The sequence below is a fragment of the Scylla paramamosain genome, chromosome 3 (assembly GCF_035594125.1).
Source record: "Scylla paramamosain isolate STU-SP2022 chromosome 3, ASM3559412v1, whole genome shotgun sequence".
Classification (NCBI taxonomy): Eukaryota; Metazoa; Arthropoda; class Malacostraca; order Decapoda; family Portunidae; genus Scylla; species Scylla paramamosain.
The window spans coordinates 16,158,520-16,175,000 of record NC_087153.1 but is presented as its reverse complement, the minus strand read 5'-3'; the positions used below and the strand labels follow the sequence as shown (position 1 = coordinate 16,175,000).

At 39.9% G+C, this 16,481-nt stretch overlaps 1 protein-coding gene across 2 annotated transcripts in view; it reads left to right on the top strand.

The window, feature by feature from the left end:
• Positions 1–16,481, top strand: part of LOC135091506 (tyrosine-protein phosphatase non-receptor type 13-like) — a 148,100-nt gene that overhangs the window by 121,817 nt on the left and 9,802 nt on the right. For both annotated transcript variants that reach the window (XM_063989221.1, XM_063989216.1), the window contains exon 3: positions 1,514–1,653. In XM_063989221.1, the coding sequence (XP_063845291.1) occupies positions 1,514–1,653 (140 nt within the window). The remainder of the gene's footprint in view (positions 1–1,513; positions 1,654–16,481) is intronic.

Below are 16,481 nucleotides of genomic sequence, written 5' to 3'. Positions count from 1 at the left end.
CTACTACTACTACTATATTGACAACAACAGTCGAACATATAATCCTGAACACACACACACACACACACACACACACACACACACACACACACACACACACACACACACACACACACACACACACACACACACACACACACACACACACACACACACATTGCATACTCCAATTATTTCTGAATTCTTTAGAAGTAATTGCAGAGTCACTTGCGAAATAATTATGTATCGGCCAAGAGGAGGAGGAGGAGGAGGAGGAGGAGGATAAATAATAATGATAATAATGATTGATGATGATAATGATGATAATAATAATAATAATAATAATAATAATAATAATAATAATAATAATAATAATAATAATAATAATAATAATGATGATAATAATAATAATAAACATTAGGAATAAACGGAGATAGAAAAGAGGAAATCAAGAAAGTAAAGACATTAAAAAATATATATATAAGCGAACAGAGGGGTGGAATAATAAGGGAAATAAAATAAAGACAGGAAGGAAGAAAAATGATAAATGAATATGCGGAAAAAGAAGATGAAAAGTGGAACAAAACAAGAACATGGAAGAAAAAGTAGAAGTAAAAAAGAAAAAGAAAGAGGAGGAAGAGTGAAGGAGCAAGAACACGAGGAACAAAGGAAAGGAAGGGAAGGAAAAGAAAAAAGCAAAAAAAAAAAAACAGATAAGGAAAGAAAGAGGTGAACGAGAAACCGAAGGAGGAAGGAAGGAAGGAAAGAATATATACGAGAAAGGGGAGGAGGAGGAGTGAAGAGAAATAAGTGAGGGGGGAAAAATAATCGCCTTGTCAGAAACACTTGCCTCTTCACTCTTTTCCTCGCGGGGCAAGTAGAGAAATTAACACAATGATGACCAAACACATATTAAATAAATGGCGAAATTAAAATGGAGGAATGATGGGAAGCGGAAGTAAAAAGAAATAAGATAAATTAAGTAATGATTCATGGGAAGGGCGAAGGGTTATACTAATACTTTGGAATTATATAGAGTTAGGAGAACCAAACAGCAACTGATCTTTAGGTCCTTACGTGGCTGTTAACTGGAACTCATTCTTACCGAGGAACATTTAGAGGAGGAGGAGGAGGAGGAGATAACGTATATTAAGTGGGTGGCTCTCTCTCTCTCTCTCTCTCTCTCTCTCTCTCTCTCTCTCTCTCTCTCTCTCTCTCTCTCTCTCTCTCTCTCTCTCTCTCTCTCTCTCTGTAAAACTAAGTGGTATGTCAGTTAATTTAATGTTGAGTAATGTAAGTAATCTATTTATATTATTTTCATGTAATATAATTTCTTTTATATATTTTCATTTTTACTTTTTCATCGCCGTTATCGTTGTTTTTTTTTGTCATCATCATCATCATCATCATCATCATCATCATCATCATCATCATCATCATCACTTATTCTTCATCGCCATTTATTTATTTGTTTACTTTTTTATTTATTTATTTTTCCTTTTTAACATTACTTCTGCTACTGTGTGTGTTGCAGGGGAAGGCGTGCACGGCGTGGTGGTGTGTCCTGATGGCCTGGCGCTGCGGAGGTGTGGGCGGGTGGAGCTGCTGCCCACCACCGCTGACGCCCACGCCCTCTTCCTGCCCCCCGTGGAGGAGCAGCATGACGGGGAGCGGGTGAGTGTGTGTGTGTGTGTGTGTGTGCGTGTGGTGTGTGTGTGTGTGTGTGTGTGTGTGTGTGTGTGTGTGTGTGTGTGTGTGTGTGTGTGTGTGTGTGTGTGTTGCTTTGTACGTGTGATAAAAATGCATTGTTTTCGTTTGTAGTTTTTTTATTGTTTGATCATCTTTTGTATTTTTACATAGCGTTGAAATTAATGTCTTTTTGTAAGCTGTTATGAGAGAGAGAGAGAGAGAGAGAGAGAGAGAGAGAGAGAGAGAGAGAGAGAGAGAGCGAGCGAGCAAAAAGGAAATTCTGTGAAATCATTATAATTATCATTCCTGCCGTATGCGGGTTCTCAGTACCGATATTTGCAGTTCTCTTAAGAATATAAGAACATAACAAAATAATGGAAGCTGCAAGAAGCTTGCAAATGCAATTTAATATCAATAAATGCAAAGTGCTTAGCGTAGGTAGAGGAAACCCACACAATAGGTACACATTAGACAACCAAACTCTGGTAGGTACAGGGTACGAGAAAGATTTAGGAGTTATAGTTAGCTCGGAACTCCGTCTAGGGAAACAATGCATAGAAGCCAGAAACAAGGCAAATAGGGTAGTAGGATTCATTTTTAGGAGTGTTAAAAGTACGAGTAGAAGGCCGGGAGTAATATTAAAGTTATACTTGGCGCTGGTCAGACCTCATCTAGACTACGCGGTGCAGTTCTGGTCCCCACATTACAGGAAAGATATAGGTCTATTAGAATCAGTACAGAGGAGAATGACTAAAAGGATACAGGGGATGAGGAGTATCCCTTACGAGGCGAGGTTGAAGCTGTTAAATTTACATTCTTTAGAGAGACGTAGGTTAAGAGGGGACCTGATAGAAGTCTTTAAGTGGTATAAGGGTTATAACAAGGGAGATGTAAGCAAAATTCTTAGGATCAGCAACCAGGGTAGAACAAGAAATAACGGGTTCAAGCTTGAAAAATTTAGGTTTAGGAAGGAGATAGGAAAAAATTGGTTCTCTAATAGAGTGGTAGATGAGTGGAACGGACTCAGTAATCATGTAGTTAGTGCTAGGACACTAGAGAGCTTCAAGAGAAGATTAGACAAGTTTATGGATGGGGATAGCAGATGGAAATAGGTAGGTGTGTTTCATACAGAGACTGCCACGTGTAAGCCTGGTCGCTTCTTGCAGCTTCCCTTATTTCTTATGTTCTTATGTTCTTATCAGGCCTACACGTGGCACTCCTTGTATGAAATATGCCTACCTATTTTCACCTATCATCCCCATCCCTAAATCTATCTAATCTCTTTAAGTTCCCTAATGACTCAGCACTAACAACCTGATTACTGAGTCCGCTCCATTCATCTGCCATTCGTGTTTGAAACTTGCTCAGTCACCCATGGTAGGCGAATGAAAACTGGTCCTGTATTAGAGCTCTGTAGCAGCAGTGCCCCTACAAACGATAAATATTGTAGATACAGACGCTTATGATCAAGAAATTAATGCAACACTGCGCTTGATATACAGATACTCAAAGGTGGATTATTAATCATCAATGTCACTTTCACTTTCAGAGTATATAAATTTAAAACGTCTGATATCTGTCTCTAAAATTCTAGATTAAAAATGCATAAGTTTACAGCAGACAAAGAGCACAGGAGGAGGAAGCACAATAAATAGAAGCACCGGGGGGTAAGTGTGCTCTCCAAACAGTGTCTTCAAGCATGCTAAGGCGGCGAGTCACATTCTCTTCTTTTCACTTCTTTTCAGTCATTTCCTCTCGTCAGTCATGCCTTCGCGTCTGTATCTCGTCTCTCCCGCCTCGCCGTCATTTCATCACCAACCAGAGCATGTTCACTGATGTGGCGGAAATTAAATATCGTCGGTTTTTTGTCGGTTGTGAACTCATAAATTTATAATCGAGGTTTTTTTAGATGCATAAGATTAATATCGAACCTATAAATTTATGCGCTGTGTAAAGGAAAATTATGCAGATAAGTTATAGTGTACGTGTGTGTGTGTGTGTGTGTGTGTGTGTGTGTGTGTGTGTGTGTGTCCAGAAGCACGAAAAGATGTTTAAGTGCTTCCCATGATAGTGTTTAATAGTGCGTACATGGTTTGGTGTTCATCTTATTCCCGTCGTGTCTTCGCATATCCTCCCTTTCCTGTGCTTGTGTCTTCCGGGACCACCACATCTGTTATTCCGTAGATTTCTTCCTGCTGTGGAAATATCTTGTCGCGGAATGGAGTAGATTTATTTATTTTATTTTTTTTTTTTTTACTTGGGATTTGCGAACGTATATACTTTTCATTATCCAGGAACAACTCTTTAATTTTAGAACCCGCCTGGATCAGTATTTTTTTTTTCCAGGACAACAGAAAGAATGAACGTGTATTTGTATTTTTTTAATCCTCTGACTGCCACTTGGTACATCTTTCCGTAATTATTAATCACTCTGAGACATCTTTACTTGTTCTGCAGCCATATCCAATCTTTCAACTGGGAAGAAATTGCAAAATGTATTCTTTTTCATTGCTAACTTTCTTGTAGATGCTTATAAAGACTTCACGCATTGCTTCTGGTACTGCTAATTGTTTCGTGTCCACTGAAAGAGTTAAGGATTTTTTTTAAACTCAGATGAGGGAGTGGATACCTTTTAACTAAATAATGTTAAGTGGAAATAGGTATGTACAGGTTTTCCGAGCATACAGAAAACGCCACGTTTTGTCCTGATGGCTTCTTGCACCTTCCCTTATCGTCTTCTTATCTTCTTAAATTTGCTTACTGCCATGGCACAAGAAAATAGATGCCTTACGTATTTATCCTGGTAAAGTTCCCCCTTCCGCATAAACTGTCTTAGCACATGCAGTGTTAAGAACCACCACACCTCGCCAGGCGTCGCTACACCCACAGCTTGCCACACCTCGGTACCCCACACTCCACCACACTCACACCCTGCCAAACCTCGCCACACCCATATCTTGCCAAACCTCCGCATAACCTTCTGATCTTTCTAAAATTTCTGATTGGGGCAGAGCAAACTTGGTATTGTTCAATGCCTCAAAAACTCAATTCCTCCATCTATCAACTCGACACAACCTTCCAGACAACTATCCCCTCTTCTTCAATGACACTTAACTCTCCCCTTTTTCTACACTGAACATCCTCGGTCTGTCCTTTACTTATAATCTGAACTGGAAAATTCACATCTCATCTCTAGCTAAAACAGCTTCTATGAAGTTAGGTGTTCTGAGACGTCTCCGCCAGTTTTTCTCACCCCCCCCAGCTACTAACTCTGTACAAGGGCCTTATCCGTCCATGTATATGGAGTATGCTTCACATGTCTGGGGGGATTCCACTCATACTGCTCTTCTAGACAGGGTGGAATCAAAAGCTTTTCGTCTTATCAACTCCTCTCCTCTAACTGACTGTCTTCAGCCTCTCTCTCACCGCCGCAATGTTGCATATCTAGCTGTCTTCTATCGCTATTTTCATGCTAACTGCTTTTCTGATCTTGCTAACTGCATGCCTCCCCTCCTTCCGCGGCCTCGCTGCACAAGACTTTCTTCTTTCTCTCACCCCTATTCTGTCCACCTCTCTAACGCAAGAGTTAACCAGTATTCTCAATCATTCATCCCTTTCTCTGGTAAACTCTGGAACTCCCTGCCTGCTTCTGTATTTCCACCTTCCTATGACTTGAATTCCTTCAAGAGGGAGGTTTCAAGACACTTATTCATCAATTTTTGACCACTGCTTTGACCCTTTTATGGGACTGGCATTTCAGTGGGCATATTTTTTTATTGGATTTTTGTTGCCCTTGGCCAGTGTCCTTCCTACATAAAAAAAAAAAAAAAAACACACCTCCTCCTACATCCGCCTCACCTATACCTGTACTTTGCTGATTGCCTCCTGTACCTTTACTTCATTACGCACACCTGTTCACGGGCCATTGTGTGCAGCATAATACCGGATGAAAGAAAAAATACCTATTACTTTAAACTGTGATGAACAATAGAAGTGGTGTTAAAAGTTCGCGAAAATATTTAATTGATGATGTTAGGTGATGTGAAAATTGTTACTGTGGGGAAGGTATTGTTTTATTTACCGGGAATACTTATGAGTGTGACGGAAATTATGTGCGTGAGGGAAGAAGAGAAGAAAGAAAAAAGAGGATGAGGAGGAGGAGGACGAGGAGAAGGAGGAAAAGAGGAGGACGAGGAGAATGAAAAGGAGGAGGAGAAAAAGAAAAGGAGAGGAAGAAAGAAAAAGAGGATAAGGAAGAGGAGGGGGAGGAAGAGGAGGACGTGAAGGTAAAAGAGGAGTACTACGAGGAGAAAGAGAAGGAGGAGGAGGAGGAGAAAGGAAAACAGGATAAGGAAGAGTAGGACGTGAAGGTGAAGGAGGAATACAAAGGAATGCAAAGGAATACAAAGGAAAGCCAAACAGCAACAGACCTTTTGGTCCTTGCAAGCCTGTTTGGTAACTATTTCTAACTAGCTACAGGGAAGAGAGACAGGACAGCATAGCAGAAGGCTCCTCCCCACCCACCACTTCCTCCAGCTTGCGCTGGCATGGAAATAGTTGGGAAAAGTAGCATGCAGTATGGAAAAACTGACATGCAATTTTCATAGGAAAGGATGAAAGGAAGTTCTACTATTCACCCTACGGTGAACTCTATAAGCCTATCTGAAAGTTAATGCAATTTATAATAAAACTGGTGTCTGTAAAATAAGAGTTTATTAATGAATTTAGTAATTATTCGGACAAGAAGAGAGCTTGTTGGGGATTTCCTTTTAAATATTTGTCTATTTTATTTTCTTATGATTCAATAGTATTGCTGTTCACAATATCTGCAGGAAGTTTATTCCATATATTTACTATACGATTAAAGAAAAAATGTTTGGCCTCGTGGGATTTAAAACGTTTGGGTATAATCTTGAATCCATTATTTTTTGTTAGGTTAGAATGATCAATGGTAAAATATTTATGTGCATCAATGTTACTGTATCCTTTGAAAATTTTGAACACTTCAATTAGGTCTCCTCAATTAGGTCTCCTCTTATCCTGCGCTTTGTTAAACTAAATAGGTTTAGTTCTTCCAGTCGTTCCTCATACGGCTTATTGCGCAATCTTGGAATCATCTTTGTGACTGCGCTGTATCTTTTCTAATTTTTCAATGTCTTTTTTGTAATATGGTGACCAGAATTGTACACAGTATTCTAGATGAGGGCGCACCAGTAAGTTATATAAGCCAAGTATAACCTTTTCTGATTTAAATTCAAAGGTTCTTCCAATGAACCCTACTAATTTATTTGCCGTCTTTACTGTTTCTGTGCAGTGTTGACTCGGCTTTAGGTCGTTTGGCACAACGACACCAAGATGTTTTTCTTCATCAGCGCTTGACAGTGGCATGTTATTCATTACATATCTCGCCTGAACATTGTTGCTTCCGATATGTAGAATTTTACACTTCTGTATTGAATCTCATCTGCCATTTTCTGCCCAGCTTGTTAGTTTATTGAGGTCACACTGCAGTTCCTGCCATTGTGACACAGACGTTACTCTACTTGTTATTTTGGTGTCGTCTTTAAATTTACTTATTTTGCAATTTATCCCTTCATCAGTATCATTAATGTACATTATAAAGAGTACTGGTCCTAATACAGAGCCTTGAGGAACGCCGCTATTTACCTTTTTGCCACTCTGACTCTTTTGCATTTACCACAACACGCTGTTTTCTGTCAGAGAGCCAGTCTCTCAGCCATTTCAGGGTGTTTCCGGCAATGCCGTGAGCTTTTACTTTACTGATGAGTCTCTTATGGGGAACAGTGTCGAAAGCTCTCTGGAAATCAAGGTAGATAATATCAACAGCTTTTGTCTCGTCATACGAGTTAAATACTTCATAAAAGAAGTCTAGTAAGTTCATTAAGCAGGAACGCTTGGTTCTGAAACCGTGTTGCGAATCCTTTATGATTTTGTTTTCTTCTAAATATTTAACAATTTTATCTCTGATTATTGTTTCCATCAGCTTGCACACTACTGAAGTGAGACTGATCGGTCTGTAATTGGCTGGGAGAGATTTATTTCCTTTTTTAAAGGAGGAGGAGGAGGAGGAGGAGGAGGAGAACGAGAACGAAAAGGAGGAAGAAGAAGAGAAAGAAAAACAGGAAGAGGAAGACGTGAAGGTAGAGAAAGACTATGAAGAGAAAGAAGAGAAAGAAATAAAGTGAAGAAGGAGAAAGAGGAAGAGGAAAAAAAAAACGAAAAGGGTGAGAATAATGAGGAAAAAGATTGATTTCTACAACCACCGTCACACTGCAGTCACTCAATAATTTACCCGCTGCAAGGCTTCTCCCCACCTGCCGCACCAAGCAAGGCGAACAGTTGGAGTCACACTGTGGGGTTTGTATCCTCAATGAACCTTCGAGTCTCGCTACACGGGGAGGCAGGATACGAGCATCGCGTCCCCAGCCTCCCTGCCACCTTGCATCTGATACACGTGTCTCCATGGCACCTGGTAATTCCCTCGGGTATGAGAGAGAGAGAGAGAGAGAGAGAGAGAGAGAGAGAGAGAGAGAGAGAGAGAGAGAGAGAGAGAGAGAGAGAGAGAGAGAGAGAGAGAGAGAGAGAGAGAGAGAGAGAGAGAGAGAGAGAGATTTTCTACGTGTCTTCATTTTTGTAAAAAAAAAAGTGAAATATGATTTTTTATTTAAACCGTTCTCCAAAAAACTCAAAACATTTTTTTTTACATATGTATAATGGTTCTTTTATAAATAAAAAAAAAAAACATATCACAGTTGTTAGGGAAAATTCTCTAAATAAAATTTTTTTCAAAAATTTTCAAAACACAAGTCCGGACCTCTACAAAAAAGAAAAAAAATCCGATAAAAAATTAACGTGTAAGGCTAGAGTGACTGAATTATGAAATGCAAAAGAAGAATATTTATGTAAAATGTATATATCAGTCAAAAAAAGTGTGTTTTCTACGTCTCTTCATTTTCTTATAAAAAATGAAATACTATTTTTATCTGAACCATTCCTCAAAAAACTCAAAACACTATTTTACATATGTATAATGGTTCTTTATTTTATGTTTTAAAGCACACTGAAGCAATACATTTTTAATCAAAGGAGGAAGTGAAGAATGCAGCAATGTGTGTTTTAAAAAAGTTAATATGTTGTTTTGATACTTATTGGACAGGTTAGCACACATTAGAGAAGTAATTTAGCAGTATTTCATTCTCTCTCTCTCTCTCTCTCTCTCTCTCTCTCTCTCTCTCTCTCTCTCTCTCTCTCTCTCTCTCTCTCTCTCTCTCTCTCTCTCTCTCTCTCTCTCTCTCTCTCTCTCTCTCTCCACGTACATGTATAAACTTGTAATTTGTAATTTGAACCGATAAATTAATTACTGGAATCAGAAATTTCAAGCATTTAATAGACAGATCAGTGCACATTACAAAGATAATCCAGATATATTTTTTCTTCATATTTGTATAGACTTCTGTTTAATAATTTGAACCGACGTAAAAATTGCAGGAAGCAGAGAGAGAGAGAGAGAGAGAGAGACTACTGCTTAATAATCTGAGCCTTTGACTTAATTACGGGAAGCACAAACTCCAACCATTAGAAAAAAAAAGAAAAAAAAAAACAATCTAGATGTATATATTCATAGACGTAACAATTTAAACTGATGAAATAATTACAGAAAACAGAACTTCAAACACGGAGATGAATAAATAACACGTGCATGAAACCTTGTAACCATCACTAATTCCTCACACACACACACACACACACACACACACACCACTCGGCATTGCTTGAAGCCTGGGAATGAAGGCTGGTCTTTTATTGACATGGATATAAAGTGAACAGATGAATATTTGCATGTTGCCGATAAAGGTCAGGGTGTGGCGTGCGTCAGGTGTGTGTGGCCGTGGTAGTGGTGGTGGTGGTTTGACGAGGAGACGGAGGGGGGAAGAAGGAATGGAGGAATAGGAGAGAAGGAAAGGGAATGGAGAAGTCAGGTAGATATGAATGACTATTTAAAAAGAAAAAAAAATGCATTTAAGTTAGCCACGCCCATGCAGATCTTTGCCTCCATGGCGGTACACAGCATCATCGTCATCATCATCATCAGCAGCAGCAGCAGTCAAGGGGAGAACAGGGAAACAGAGCCAGGAATTCCATATTAAAAGGTCATAAATGGCATCACTGATAATTGATACCGATACACGCACACACCGGCGCACATCTCCTCCTCCTCCTCCTCCTCCTCCTCCTCCTCCTCCTCCTCCTCCTTCTCCTCTCACTTTCACGAGCACGTCTCCCGCATTTCACAGTTTTGAATTACGTGTCCCTGTGTTTCGCTCTGTTTTGGCTGTGTATTTCATTATCATCATTTTTAACACTTTTATTCATATACCTTATTCGTTTGATTGCTAACTCTTTTATTTGTATGTTTTATTCGTCTTCTTACCAACGCCTTTAACTATATATTTTACTTGCTGTATTTCTAACTCATTTATATTTTATCACATACATTCACTTTTCATTCTTTTCACATAAGTTCATATACATTTTTTTTTTTTCTCTCTCAAGCTCCATATGACCTCGTTGTAGCGGCAACCTGAAGCTGTAACAGTCAATTAACCTTCTCATTTCCCGCGAACACTTACTTCAGGTCACGGCAGAACGTATCGTGAAGCCATGAGACCTCGACCCGTATTTTGAAACAGTGCTCTCTAATTAGGACTGTTTAGTATCAAAGGCCACGGTGATCATTAGCCGGGCTTTCACATTTTTTTTTTCCTATTGACGATGCAGAGTCCTTATCACACTATTACTAGAATCATGAAAACAGTCTTGCAGTTCCATATATTGCACACCAGACCTTGTTGAAAATAGTCGAGGTGAGACTGACAGCGGACCAACATTCCCGTGACTCGTAGTAGGGTAGAAAGAGGATGTCACGTCACTCAAACAAGATCCTTATGTTCCGTCTCCTTCTGGCTTCCCTTCTCGAGGCGCAGGGAGTTCAATGAGTGGCAGGCAGTAGTCTTTGGAGCCTTAGTGTGTGGCCCAGCTGCTCCACATATCCAAAAATAGTATGAATAACGATAATTGAATAAATGATAGTGATAAATACAGTACACTTACTAGAACCGGTTTATGAGAAGCAAATTAGTAATAATAAGCATGAAAATTGGAAATAGTAATAAGATAAATTATGCTGATGGTGAAAAAAAAAAAAAACATCAGGCAGAACCAGTGTTTAATAAGCAAATGAATAATAATAATGATAATAGTAAACATAAACAATAATAGTAGACATGATTAATGAAAATAGTACTGACAAGATAAATGATAATAATGATTGCAAACAATGCATCCCATTGAACCAGTAAATAATAAACAAATGAATAATAGTAACAATAAGAAGAATGAATAACAACAATACTTATAATAACAAATGTTGACCACGAAAAAAAAAAATGCACTAACCATGTATTAGAACCAGCACATGATAACCAAACACATTTATCGACAACCTATAAATAAGTACGACCATTTAAGAATACATCCCAAGCACTACGTATATGAATGAATAGCACACCACGTCATTACCAATCTTTACCTGCGCCAATTCGCATACAGTGTTGAGTAGGGGCGTCTATATCACCTCCCGACCCTTGTACCCTCCCCTCCTCCCCTTGTCCCTTGTCACTACCTCACCCTCCCCTCCCCCACCCCTGCAGGTAAGAATATCCAAACAATGTCAACATCAGTGCCATGTCCGTGGTGACCCGACAGGCAGTCACACGCCCCCCAGGTGCTCCCCTTGACCCGCTAACCCGTAGGAGGGACATGGAAGGGATGAAATAACATGGGAACCTGCAGCAAAAGGCGTCAGCGAGGGAGGGAGGGAGGTGGTGTTGGGAAAAGGGTGGCATAACAGCAGGAGGGAAAAATGAGAACGGAAAGGGTGTGATGGGAGCAGAGAGTTGCTGGAGAGTGGATGACGCAGAAGGATAAGATCAAGAGCAAGAAAGAAAAAAAGAAAAAGAAAATAAAACAAGAGATTAAACAAGAAAGGAGTGAAAAATAACGAGGATGGGAATAAACAAGAAAAATAATAACAAGAAAGAAAAAACAAAAGAAAGAAAGAAAGAAGGCAAAATAAGAGAGGTGGGAAGACAACAAGAAGATAAAGAGGAAAACAAACTACAGGGAGAATTTCTTTTCATGAATAATCAGATTAGAAGGGAAACTTTACTAAACTCCCGCTAAATTACTGTCCGGTGTTAAACGGTTTGCGAAGGGTGGGAGTGAAGAGAATGCTATACTTAATACACATAAAGAGGAGGAGAAGGAGGAGGAGAAAATACGTGAAAAGGATTAGATGAAGATAAGAGTGAAAGATGAGGGAGGGTGAGAAGGGAACTGTGTGTGTGTGTGTGTGTGTGTGTGTGCGTGCCGGGTGCTGATTGGCTGATAAGCTGACAAAGGGATCGTCTGGGCTCGGTGTTCATTGGTGAATTGCTTCTCTTCAGCCCTTGATCTTGTTTGTCACTTGTTTTGGAGCGAGTGAGTCTGAGGGTAGCGGGGAGGTGGGGGAGCGGTTGGTGGCGGGGGCGGGGAGACGCAGGGCGGGGCGGAGGCGAGGTGGCTGGATTTGAAAAGGCGGAGTATTTCGGGTGTGGCGGATTGAATAACAAGGATGCACTGACACGTAGCGAGATGGATAAGTGTGTACGGACATAATATCCATGCATACATATATTTTCATGCGTCAATAACTTGATAGATAAATGAATTAATTAATGCCTCCCCTCCTGTGGCCTCGCTGCACGTGACTTTTGTGACTTTTACTTTCACTATTATCCCGTCCACCTTTCTGATGCAAAAGTTAAACATTATTATCAATCTTTCATCCCTTGTTCTGGTTAACTCTGGAACTTCCTGCCTGCTTCTGTGTTTTCCCCTTCCTATGACTTGAACTCTTTCATGAGCGAGGTTTCAGTACAATTATCCTTCAGTTTTAAATAATCCCCTTAGCTTTTTTTTTAGAGACTGTCACCTTAGTGGGCTTTTCTTTTTTTTTTCTTTTTTCGTTCGTTTTGTTTCCTTGACTGGTGCTCTTTACATAAAAAAAATATGAATAAACAAATAGTTCGTGATTTTGAAGGTAGATATATAGATGAATATATTAGTAGACAGATATATACATTAGGAATCCACCAGAACCTGAGTTGGCATAGGAAGTCTTCACGGTCAATACAAGTCGGATATGCCCACCATTGTCCCCGGGAAGGCAGACAACGGAGCGAACTAACCTATTCACTGATATAGTCATCCTTTGTTACTATTCAGAGCTCTGTAAATAAAATATGGAAGAAAAAAGTGCATAGTGACAAAGGAGAGAGAGAGAGAGAGAGAGAGAGAGAGAGAGAGAGAGAGAGAGAGAGAGAGAGAGAGAGAGAGAGAGAGAGAGAGACTACTCAATTTTCTTTATTTACTTATTTATTAATTTACCTTTTATTATTCAGTATTTTTAGGCTTCAAAACTATTTAAGAAACACTAGTATATATATATATATATATATATATATATATATATATATATATATATATATATATATATATATATATATATATATATATATATATATATATATATATATATATATATATACAGAAAAAACAAAAAACAACGCAGGTAATCATGGAAAAATTATATATATATATATATATATATATATATATATATATATATATATATATATATATATATATATATATATATATATATTTTTTTTTTTTTTTTTTTTTTTTTTTTTTTTTTTTTTTTTTTACGTAGCTGTGTAATTACCAAACAAACTAACCTGTTGAAGACTTTACTAATAAGGCTCCGGAAAACCTGGAGAAGGGAAGAGGTTCACTTAGATTACACCCAGCAACTACAGACTATATGAGGGCGCCCTGGAATAGAGTGGCAGCCAATAAACGTCAGACAATTGACAGAGACTGTTCTTAACCTGAATCCCGATGAATGAAGCCAAGTTAGGTGAAGTGACGTGAAGCGCCTAATGGGAGACTTTTAAGGGTGCTCTGGAATGGAAGGGACAGCCGGGAGAGTTAAATCGAGGTAGTTGAAATCAATCTTATTCACCAGCTGTCTTGGTTATACGTGAACTTAAAAACTGGAGAAATGACTTGAGGTGCGAGAAAGAAAGTTTACTAGACTAGACCTGGCAGGCTTTATAAGGTTGCCCTGGAGTAGATAGATCAACAACAAATAAAAAAAAAATAGCAAGGTGGTTAGCCCACCATCTTTTATCTTCCACTGTCCTTCATTATTTCTAGCTTTTATTCTTATACATATACTACTCTTCCTTCACCCCTCTTTCCTATAAACGATTCGATTCGATTCGATAGGCAGCCGAGAGAGCTTAGTTGAAGTAGTTGAAATATACAGAGTTTAACGGCCCCCTTTAACTAAACAATCTGACACACCAGGCTTTGTTAAGGTAGCCTGAATTAGGACAGCTGATAGATAGTTTAAATACCTTGTTCTGTAGTTACATCCTGGTGACAGGTGAAGCGAGGACAGGTGAGGTATAACGAGGAGGAGCAGGTGCAGGAGGAGGAACAATAAGCGTTTGATACCATAACAAAAGCGATGCGTAGGCAGTCCGTGTTGAATGAGGTGCAGGGGAGCGGGTGAGGGCGCGGTGGTGGTGGTGGTGTGGGTGGGTGGGTGGGTGGGGTTGAGTGGAAAGGAGTTGAGATGCTTGGGTAGGGACGGGGTGCTGGTGTGCAGGTGGAATGGGGGAGTTGCTGAGTGGAAAAATATTGAGATGGGTGGATGGGAAATGTTAGGGAGAAGGGATAGTGTTTGATTCTGACACGAAAAATGAGATGGGTTTTCTAGATCGGCCTGAGTGCAAAAAGGACGTTTGGTACTCGAGACACTTGACACTTGGTATCCAAACCACTTGATCCTCATAATGTTTGTAGACTCAGATATCTGGACTACAGGCTTCGTGAAGGCAGCATGTGGATCCACACACACCAATATAAACGTTTACCAACCCATCCACTGCTTACTCAACCACATACACCCATCCACTCAACCATATCCACCCATCCACAGCCATAACTCCGTCCATCTATCCACCGACTCACACTCACCCACCTGCTCACTTCAGTTTGCCTACACAACCAGCCATCCACTCAACCACCTCCACCTATCCACCCACCGCACACTACCTACAAGCACATCCATCCATCCATCCACTAACCCACTAACCCACCCACCCATCCCACCTACTCTCACTAAACCATCCACCTACCAGTTTCTCCACCCTACCATCCACTGCACATGGACCTACCCATTCACAACTACAACCACCCACTAATCCATCCATCCATCCATCTATTGTCCACTGACCCTCCACCAACTTACTCATTCATACTTATCTAACCAACCACTTAACCATTTATCCACCTACACCAAACCCACCATCCACACCTCATCCACACGCCTTATCACCCACACCTCATCCACACATCACTCACACCCTTCACTTACCCACCCTCTTAGCGATCCACCGACTCACCCATCTATCCACCCATCCAGATATCAATCCACACACCAGTTCACCCACCCGCTTATCCACCAACCTATTCACTCACACATCCACCCACGCATCCATTCACACATCTACCCACCCACCCATCCACCCATTTTCCACTCACTCGCACATCAGTCCTTCCGTCCACTGAGAGAGAGAGAGAGAGAGAGAGAGAGACTTCTTTACCTCTGTACTGTCAAAATAGTTTTCCAGTTTTCTTTTTTTTTCTCTCATTTCTTATACCATGTTAGAGGTTTCCCGATAGTTAAGTAAAATACATGTATGCCTCAAATCTGGCGGCTGTTAGTTGGTGAATGGTCAGCGGCAGTGTGTGTGTGTGTGTGTGTGTGTGTGTGTTGGCAGGGTTTACTGCGCATGCTCCCCAATCTATGATACGTCACGCTCTTTTTCGCTCTTTTCCTGTTTCTGGCCAATCCCAAGACGGCACGTCACCCTGTAGGCAGGCGGGAAACACTTCAAGTCTGCAGTTTGTGTACTTGGGTGCCATTGCGACTGGATGGATTAAGTGTCATTACTATTACCGGAATTTTACTGCGGGACGGATCATTGGTGAAATCATCGTGACGGGCTTTGTATGTACATGTATAATAAGGTTAGATTGTGTCCATTACGTGGATGTCTTTAGAGATTGTAGTACTGTAGGTTCGGGTAGCAAGACAGCACACACACACACACACACACACACACACACACACACACACACACACACACACACACACACACACACACACACACACACACACACAGCCAAAATTAAACCTGAAAATAAATAAATAACGAGCAAGCCAGAGTGGCCGCCATCTTCTCTGACGTCACCGCCACCGCCATGATGGTTTGTCTGAGCCTGGCCAGATTCAAATTTCCTTTCATATTTTTATTTCTTACCTTGCTTTCTGAATAAGTTTTTATGGTTTCTAAAAATATTTTGTTATGTTTTAAATGTATTTCTTATGTCTGTTAAAGGAAATATTGTGATATAGTTGTTGTTTTTATGAAAATAAGGGTTAGATTTTCGTTTTTTTTTTTTTTCAGACTGCTTTTAGTGAGTTTTATTTCAGTATCTAATCAAGTGTTTATTATTTTATAAAAAAAAAAAATCATTACCTTTAAAGTATTTCTTATTGTGAAGTTAGATACGTGGACTTTTGAGTGACTTATTGTCCTGCTAAACTTGGAAATTTT